General features: G+C 45.3%; 1 protein-coding gene across 1 annotated transcript; it reads right to left on the reverse strand.

The window, feature by feature from the left end:
- Positions 1-4,770: 4,770 nt before the first annotated feature.
- LOC111170442 (doublesex- and mab-3-related transcription factor C2-like) lies at positions 4,771-9,843 on the reverse strand. The gene is made up of 4 exons (XM_089903866.1): positions 8,823-9,843; positions 8,569-8,726; positions 7,772-7,908; positions 4,771-6,708 (listed from the first exon to the last, which is right to left on the reverse strand). The coding sequence occupies exons 1-4, from the start codon at positions 9,104-9,106 to the stop codon at positions 6,571-6,573; spliced, it is 717 nt and encodes a 238-aa protein (XP_089759992.1). The 5' UTR covers positions 9,107-9,843; the 3' UTR covers positions 4,771-6,570.
- Positions 9,844-10,207: the final 364 nt, after the last annotated feature.

Consider the following 10,207-nt stretch of genomic DNA (forward strand, 5'->3'; position numbering starts at 1 on the left):
AACGAAGTGATCACTGAAGAAATCAAAGAGGAATTAAAAAAACACCTAGAAATAAATGGCAATGGAGCCACGACGACCCAAAACCTATGGGATGCAGCAAAAACAGTTTTAAGGGGGAAGTTTATAGCAATACAATCCTACCTTAAGAAACAGGAAACATCTCGAATAAACAACCTAACATTGCACCTAAAGCAATTAGAGAAAGAAGAACAAAAACCCCCCAAAGTTAGCAGAAGTAAAGAAGTCATAAAGTTCAGATAGGAAATAAATGAAAAAGAAATGAAGGAAACGATAGCAAAGATCAATAAAACTAAAAGCTGGTTCTTTGAGAAGATAAACAAAATTGATAAAGCATTAGCCAAACTCATCAAGAACAAAACAGAGAAGACTCAAATCAATAGAATTAGAAATGAAAAAGGAGAACTAACAACTGACACTGCAGAAATACAAAAGATAATGAGAGATTACTACAAGCAACTCCATGCCAATAAAATGGATAACCTGGAAGAAATGGACAAATTCTTAGAAATGCACAACCTGCCAAGACTAAATCAGGAAGAAATAGAAAATATGAACAGACCAATCATAAGCACTGAAATTGAAACTGTGATAAAAAATCTTCCAACAAACAAAAGCCCAGGACCAGATGGCTTCACAGGCGAATTCTGTCAAACATTTAGAGAAGACCTAACACCTATCCTTCTCAAACTCTTCCAACATATAGCAGAGGGAGGAACACTCCCAAACTGATTCTACGAGGCCACTATCGCCCTGATACCAAAACCAGACAAGGATGTCACAAAGAAAGAAAACTACAGGCCAATATCACTGATGAACATAGATGCAAAACTCCTCAACAAAGTACTAGCAAACAGAATCCAACAGCACATTAAAAGGATCATACATCATGATCAAGTGGTGTTTATTCCAGGAATGCAAGGATTCTTCAATATATGCAAATCAATCAACGTGATACACCATATTAAAAAATTGAAGGAGAAAAACCATATGGTCATCTCAATAGATGAAGAGAAAGCTTTCGACAAAATTCAACACCCATTTATGATAAAAACCCGCCAGAATGTAGGCATAGAGGGAACTTCCCTCAACATAAGAAAGGCCATATATGTGAAACGCACGGCCAACATCATCCTCAAAGGTGGAAAACTGAAAGCATTTCCACTAAGATCAGGAACAAGACAAGGTTGCCCACTCTCACCACTCTTATTCAACATAGTTTTGGAAGTTTTAGCCACAGCAATCCGGAAAGAAAAGGAAATAAAAAGAAACCAAATCGGAAAAGAAGTAAAGCTGTCACTCTTTGCAGATGACATGATACTATACATAGAGAATCCTAAGATGCTACCAGGAAACTACTAGAGCTAATCAATGAATTTGGTAAAGTTGCAGGATACAAAATTAATGCACAGAAATCTCTGGCATTCCTATACACTAATGATGAAAAATCTGAAAGTGAAATCAAGAAAGCACTCCTATTTACAATTGCAGCAAAAAGAATAAAATATCTAGGAGTAAACCTACCTAAGGAGACAAAAGACCTGTATGCAGAAAATTATAAGACACTGATAAAAGAATTTAAAAATGATACAAATAGATGCAGAGATATACCATGTTCTTGGATTGAAAGAAACAACATTGTGAAAGTGACTCTACTACCCAAAGCAATCTATAGATTCAATGCAATCCCTATCAAACTAACACCGGCATTTTTCACAGAACTAGAACAAAAAATTTCACAATTTGTATGGAAACACAAAAGGACAGACTCTTTAATAAGTTGTGCTGGGAAAATTGTACAGGTACATGTAAAAGTATGAGATTAGAACACTCCCTAATATCATACACAAAAATAAGCTCAAAATGGATTAAAGATCTAAATGCAAGGCCAGAAACTATCAAACTCTTAGAGGAAAGCATAGGCAGAACACTCTATGACATAAATCACAGCAAGATCCTTTTTGACCCACCTCCTCCTAGAGAAATGGAAATAAAAACAAAAATAAGCAAATGGGAACCAACGAAACTGCAAAGCTTTTGCACAACAAAGGAAGCCATAAACCAGACCAAAAGACAGCCCTCAGAATGGGAGAAAATATTTTCAAATGAAGCAAATGACAAAGGATTAATCTCCAAAATTTACAAGCAGCTCATGCAGCTCAATAACAAAAAACAAACAACCCAATCCAAAAATAGGCAGAGGACCTAAATAGGCATTTCTCCAAAGAAGATATACAGATTGCCAACAAACACATGAAAGAATGCTCAACAGCATTAATCATTAGAAAACTGCAAATCAAAACTACCACGAAGTATCATCTCACACCAGTCAGAGTGGACATCATCAAAAATCTAGAAAGAATAAATGATGGAGAGGGTGTGGAGAAAAGGGAACCCTCTTGCACTGCTGGTGGGACTGTGAATTGGTACAGCCACTATGGAGAACAGTATGGAGGTTCCTTAAAATACTACAAATAGAACTACCATATGACCCAGCCATCCCACTACTGGACATATACCCTGAGAAAATCATAATTAAAAAAGAGTCATGTACCAAAATGTTCATTGCAACACTATTTACCATAGCCAGGACATGGAAGCAACCTAAGTGTCCATCATTGGAAGAATGGATAAAGATGTGGCACATGTATAAAATGGAATATTACTGAGCCATAAAAAGAAACGAAATTGGGTTATTTTTAGTGAGGCGGATAGACCTAGAGTCTGTCATACAGAGTGAAGTAAGTCCGAAGAGAAAGACAAATACCGTATGCTAACACATTTATATGGGATCTAACGAAAAAAAATTGTCGTGAAGAACCTAGGGGTAAGACGGGAATAAAGATACAGACCTACTAGAGAATGGACTTGGGGATATGGGTAGGGGGAAGGGTAAGCTGTGACGAAGTGAGAGAGTGGAATGGGCATATATACACGACCAAACGTAAAATAGATATCTAGTCGGAAGTGGCCGCATAGTACAGGGAGATCAGCTCGGTGCTTTGTGACCACCTGCAGGGGTGGGATAGTGAGGGTGGGAGGGAGGGAGACGCAAGAGGGAAGAAATATGGGAACATATGTTTATGTATAACTGATTCAGTTTGTTATAAAGCAGGAACTAACACACCGTTGTAAAGCAATTATACTCCAATAAAGATTTTTAAAAAATCAATAACGAATACTCTCTCCTCACTTTAGTCTGTTCTTGGTCAGAAAGCAGTGGTAGCAGCCCTATCAAGCCCTGCAGTGTTAGTGTGACCTATTTTGGAAGAGGTGCCTCTCTGGGCAAGAGCCAAAAGCAGTGGAGTGTTGGAGGGTACTCTTACTGGAACGTAAGAGGCGAATATCACATTGTCGGGAATTTTGTGAGCCAGCTTTTAAACACAACTGTTATTAAAAGTAAATCGTATACAGTAACAATTACATTACATACATTATATTGAAAACGAACATAATACATGATCAAAAGTCATCGACTCCTAATTATTTTCCTACATTTTTCTATTAGCTATGCTCTTGAGATTGTGCTTATTTATTGTAACTGAATGATGGAAATGCATCTCTTCCCAACTCTGCATCAAAGGCCATCAAGTTGCTAGCTTGAAATCGGCAAATGCTACAACACAGTGCGATTCTTCCAACCCTCGTCCTCCCCCACAGAGTCTGTTGTTAAACATTTACCTGCATGGCACTGGTTGAGATTGATCCACTCTGCAGATACCCTGGTGTGGTGGATATCCTCAGATCCAACCAGTGTTGTTATATACCATACCAGAGTCAAGGGCTAACTCACAACTGTTATGTAAAGTGATATTTTAAACCTGCGACCAAAGGATAGTTCACGAAAGATGTTTAACGTCTACCATTTATAACAATGTCCTAAGACGCCCATACTATGCCATTAAGAGACTTTTAAAAGAGGTATAGCTCAACACGTGTCGGGGTGTGGTGGGGGTGGGTGGGCAGGATCATGAACATCAGCAGAGGACTGAGAATCAAGTGCAGTTAGATCTGATCAATTCCTATAGATTGTTACTTTGAGTATGAAATAAAGGGATGACTCTTGAAAGACCCTTCTGACTGGGTGTCTGTAGCTTGAAGCTTTGAACTTCTCACTCGACACTTTGTAAAAAAGTAAATTTATTAGCTAATTTAGGGCAAGGCAAAGAGAAGGGAGTCTCCACCCATCTTTGGCTAAACATTTCCCTTCAAACACTTGTGCAACTCTTTGAGCGCATTTCCTCATATGTAAAAGGGTGATAATAATGCTTAGCTTACAGAGCTGTTGTGAGGTTATATGTGCTTAGCATATGGTGAACACAGAATAACGAAATGATAATGATTCTTCCTTGTATTTCCTGGGTCCTTCAAAAGTAGTCCCCAGGTCTAATTCATCTCCCCTCTTTGATTCTTCTTGTCCTGATTGGCTTCAGTTTCCCCCCACTGTAAAATACATATTGGACTAGAATCAAACTGGCATTCCTTTGGCCAAAGTTGGCCTGCTTAGATGTGTTGTTTGGCCCATGTAAAGGGCTTAAAGAGGAAACCAGAGCCAACATTTGAAAATTGAGATATTTTACATAGAAATCTAGAATTTCATCTTCTCTTGAAAAATCAGGAGATGGGGCAACAATGAGTCCACATTCCTGCATGGCAACAATTGGCTAGAGCCAAGTGACAGCTGCCCCCTTAGGTAGAGCATGCACTGTCAATTGGCCAGACCCCATCTGGCCTGCTCTACTCATTTATATAATCTGCTTGATTCTGCAGACATCTCAATTTGTGGCCCTCTGGACAACTGGAAGCAGTCTATGCCAGGAAGGGCATAGGCACTTACTTGCTGAATGAATAAATCTCCTACCCTTTTTTTTTTCTCTACCATTTTCTTATCTAGCCATGTTAAGAAATCCCAGTTATTGAGTAAAGAGCTTCTCCCTTTGAAAAGTGAATTGAACAAGTCTGTTAGAGTCAGGAGAGTCTAAGTTATACTGTGGTAACAAACAACTCCTATATCTCAGTGCCTTACAACAAGGGTTTATTATTTGCTCACACACACAAACCTAGACACAAAATGAAAACATCCTCAGATTTTCACATGCATGGATAAGTATATGAGCGTGCCAGTATGTTCACAATCATGAATCCAATAAAACCTCTGGCAGATGAACATATGGACACACACAGAACCCTATTTAGAGACTGATCAGCTTAGATTGTAAAACCCTGTTTTCATAAGAGACATTAAAAGGCCCTGGGATCCAAGAAAGTAAAGGATGGAGGTACAAGAATATCCATCCTCAGTCAAGGAATTGCCCCGTATAAAAAAACGGGTCTGAAAGCTTATATAAGCGCCTAAGGGCTTAGAAAAAGACGTTAAGAATTTTGGACATTAAGCATTTTGCAAATGCATACATAGGCAGTATTTTAGTGAGTTCTCCCCCTCTGGGCTTCTAGCTCAAGGGGGAGATGCACCCCAGGTGTCCATTAGGCAGAGAAACGGAGCTGGCTGGCGCAGGTCCAAGAGAGGGGTTAGGAGGCTGAAGTCCTCTATCTCCAGCAGGAGCTGTAGACACAAAGAAAGGGGTCAGGGTCAGGTCACATCCATTTCCCCTCCTGGCTCTCCCCTCTTTTTTGTTCCACCCAATCAAGGCTTTGTCACCTGGACTGTATTGCACAGAACTCTTCCTTGCTGGTTTGCCCACCTCAAGTCCTGCCTCCTCCAAACCCTCCATCACAGCCACCACATTTCTTTTTGTCAAGCCCAGTGTCTCTGAATATGCTCCTCCCTAGTTCAGACATTCCCTGGCTCCTCATCACCCACAGTGGCTGATCTAACCTCCTAAGCCTGGCATGCCAGACCTCCGTGACTGGTAGCCTCTCCACCCTCATCCCCTCTGTTCCAGCAGTTCCTTCAGGGTGGCTGCTTCACTCACACTCCATACCGAATGCACCATTTTGGTCTGGTCGTGCCCAGCCTTCCCTCTCAGCCTCCCCAGGTGTCTATCTCGCCTCCAGTCCTTCCTCCCCAGGCTCATCAGTGAGATACAGCCGCAAAACACGACTTGTGAAGGCATCCATGCTCCACCTTGAGACTGGAAGCTCCCTGAAGGCAGGAACCAGATCTCCTTCTGGACTAGGCTCTTACCACCTATGTATGTCCTTCCCAGGTCACAGCAGACTTCAGGGGTCTGGATAGAAAGTCCTGGGCTGGGAGTCAGGAGACCTGGTTCTTCCACTTGATATGCTGCATGCCCTAGGGTAAGTCCCTGCTACTCTTAGGGACTTGGTTTCCTTATTTCTTGACATCAGGGCACTGGACATTTGGTGTTGAGCACAATGCTCGATAAACCGATGATTCACTGAACAACCATGTACTGCCACTTCAAGAGTCAGACTGAGGAGCTTGGCTGCCTGGGCCCAAAGAGGTTCAACCCCCAACCCCCCTCCAACTCTGACTTCCCAGTCAGGCCCTGCTTAACACAACCGCCTCCCATTTCCCAACTATCCCCAACCCCATGTTCCCCTTTCAAAGACCGGGCTACCTGGTGCAACTCAGGGCTGGAGCACAGAGATGGAGCCAGAAGGGGCCTGGGAAGATTCTCTCAGAGCCAGCAGAGCCTCGGCCGCTTCCAGTTTTCGCTGCCACTCTGAGGAGGCAGAAACCGAGACCTGGTCGGAAGCTTTGGGAGCCTGCAAAGCAAAGGATGTGAGAGAATGGGAGCTGGGAACCCACACCTCCCCCGTGCCCCTTCAGTCCCCAGCCACCCTGAGGCCTTCTGCTCTTCTCCTTCACTAAGCTTGGCCCCTGCCAGGGTTCTGGACCCCACAATTTCCCCAGAATCCGTGGCTGCAGTAGAAGGGGGTTAAGGGTGGCACAGGGCTGGAGGATCAGATTTGAGCATCTAGGAACAAGGGGAGAAGAAGCCAGGGGATTTACCCCTCTGGCAGGCACATACTACCAGTAGAGAGAGAGGAGCAAGGATTTTGCAATATCTGCATGTGGGAGTCTGAATGCCAGCTGGCCATTAGTCGTTGTGGCTTGGACTGTCTTCTTTTCTGTATCTTTTTTTTTCTATATCTTTCCTGAGACACTAATTCCTCCCAGCTTTTTCAAAACTCCCAAGGCAACAGTAAAGATTATGGGAAGTCAGAGGTGTCTGTGTTTTAATCTTCAAGGCACCTGGAGTGACGTGATTACTGTCCCTGTCCAAGGACTGGTTCTTGCCTCCATATTCCCCAATCAAGTTTCCCAAGGCACTTGAAGGGCCAGCTTGGCTCATCTCCAGGAACTTTTCTCTGACGGTTATTAGACTCTCGCCTGGGTGAGATGGTGGGCCTCACCATCATGGCCCCCCTTCTCAGCAGGAGCTTCTATCCCATCGATTTGTTTCATGTGGAATAACAGCCTCCAGTTGTCAAAGGCCTGCTATGTGGCAGGCCTTGTGCTAGTCCTCTTGTCAATGTTATAGGTGTAGAATATTGTCCCCTCTCAGTACACTGATAGGAAAATAGAGGCTCAGAGATGTAAAGTTACTTGTCCTAAGTCTCACAAATTGGAAATGGCAAATCTGGGAGAGCTCTGTCGTTGCCCCATAGTCTGAGATGCCACCTTCTCCTCCTCCTCCTCCTCCTCCTCCACTTGCACCGCACTGCCTTCACTTCCTCTTTCTTGCTGCCATGGCCTTAACCAGAAGGTTGGGCACTCAATAACAAAATATACAACTAGCTCCATGGTCCTTCTCACTCTACTCACCTGCTGGGCAGGGCAGGGGGTCTGTGTGACTTCCTGGAAAGAGAAATTGTTAGTTGCTTCTTCAAGTGTGCTGGAGTCCAGGACAGAGACAAACATTCCGAGGCCAGACCGATCAGCAGAGCTCCTTGGGAGCTTGCCTGCAGGAACAGAGAGCACAGGTTGGAGTCAGGGACCAAGCCGGCCATGGAAAGGAGATGTGGGCATGTTTTAGGACAACGATAGGAGCCCAGGATGGCAGAGTTGGGAAGACCTTGAGGACCAGTTAGTCCTACTCTTCATTTTGGGACTGGGGGCTCTGAGACCCAGAGAGAAGTATTTTTTCCCCCCAGGGTCATATGGCAAGTTGCAGTAGGGTTAGAGATGGTACCCAGGTCTTCAGGACACAGGAAGGGGTCTGGGCAGCGGCTGAGGTGGAAGCTTCCCACACTGGCCCCAGACTCCTCCCCAGGGCTTGCACAGGGGTGGGCCTCAAGCTGATGTTCTCCTTCCCAACTGTGAGAGACTGGGGACAGCTTAGGTGAGCCTTTCCCCCTGACCGTCTCCCCCTGACTCTACCTCCCACCCACGCTGAGGCCTCATCCCACTGTGGACCTTTTTGACCGCACCCCCCCCCAGATGTCTCCAGCCCACCAACACTTGGTAGATAATATTGATGAGGTTTTATAGTTGGGGAAGCTAAGGCCCAAGGAGTAACTTGCCCAAAGCCACATCGAAATTGGGTGGTAGGACTGGTGACAGAACTACTCATGCTCCCTACACCCAAAACTCAGACACCCTCCCTGGCCAGAGATACTCACTGGGGACTCCTGCTTGAATGGCCAACTTGTTGACATGGCTGTGAGCTTTGGGAGAGGTGGTCCCACTCCTTATCAGTCCTTCAGTCAGGTGTCTCTTTCGGAGTGGCCCCTGCTCCGACTTCAAGGTACTCTCAGCAGGCAAGATGCTGCAGTGTTCCCTAAAGTGGGGGATTGCAGGTCTAAAGTCAGTCACCTTTAGAGGAGCCCACTGCCCTCCCCTTGTCAGGCACCATACTCACGAGAAGAGGGCACACTTGTGACACTCGCAGACCTTGAAGTGGCAGTAGTGCTCCTGGTCCTTGACTTGGGCAGTGATGCCGTGTTTGTGGCAGCGGGCTCTGCGACGTTTAGCTCTTCTGGGGCCAGGTTCAATCCCCCATGGGGCTCCGGTCTCAAGTCCAGTGGTGGAGTCAGGGGGGCCGCTGGGCACAGCAGGCATTTCATCGGGATCCATGGTTCTAGAGCAAGGAGTGGAGGTCAGGGTGGCCACATGATCCCCCACCCACAACGTACTTCCTCTGCCCTTGGAAAACCCCATCTGTGGCGGCTGGATTCTTCTCCACCCAGCTCACCGCTGAAATGAGATTGTACCCTCCCTTCTTACTTCGTGTAGCCTCCTTCCCAGGGAGCTCCACTCATGCATAGGCAGGTTCCAAGAAACTCTGGGCATGGGTCCTGTATATTTTCAATCCAATTACTAGTCTCTCTGCCTACCTTCACTCCACATAGACACCCTTCACAGGCATGCACATGCACTCTCACGTCCCCTTCAACAATTACTACTTCCCTTTCTCATGTATCATCTTGTATTCTGCTATGCCCAGCTATTATTCCTGGCATCCCCTTCCACAATTGTCTTCCTAACCTCCTGCATTCATTCACTCCCTACTCATGATTCTATGCCCCTCTGCATTCAATTCTATTATTAGTCTCCTGTATGCCCTACATTCAATCTTCCTCTCACCTTCCATTCCGATTTTTTTTCTTGCACCCCATCGAAATCTTAATTATTCTCTTGCTCCCTCTTTAAACTGACACCCCTTTGCATCTCATGAAATCATATCATTCTGCTGGATCTCAAGCCCCTGTTTCAATCATTATTTTCATTAATTCCCTCAATTATTTATCAAGTAGATGTTTGTTGATCCCCCCTAGTGAATGCCAGACCCTGATCTAGTCAAAAGCCAACTCCTCACTACACTAATTGTTCTCTTGCACCAACACACCCTCTCTGCTTTCATGCAAACCCGTGCATTCCCTCCACAGCCTCCCAACAATCTTCCATGCTCCTCTCCAAACTTCAACAATTATGCTTGGGCTTCCCTGGTGGCGCAGTGGTTGAGAGTCCGCCTGCCGATGCAGGGGACACGGGTTCGTGCCCCGCTCCGGGAAGATCCCACATGCCACGGAGCGGCTGGGCCCGTGAGCCATGGCCGCTGAGCCTGTGCATCCGGAGCCTGTGCTCCGCAACGGGAGAGGTCACCACAGGGAGAGGCCCGCGTACCGCAAAAAACAAAAAAAACCAATCACGCTTGAGCACACCTTCCCCTCCTCCGCACCCAGAGTGCACCACCTCCTCTCAGGCTGCCCGACCATTCCCTGCCACACCCACCTCAGAATCAAAGGGAGGGGCATAAGC

The sequence above is a fragment of the Delphinapterus leucas genome, chromosome X (genome assembly GCF_059928025.1).
Source record: "Delphinapterus leucas isolate spDelLeu-1000000601 "Yukka" chromosome X, BTC_Dleu_Yukka2, whole genome shotgun sequence".
NCBI lineage: Eukaryota > Metazoa > Chordata > Mammalia > Artiodactyla > Monodontidae > Delphinapterus > Delphinapterus leucas.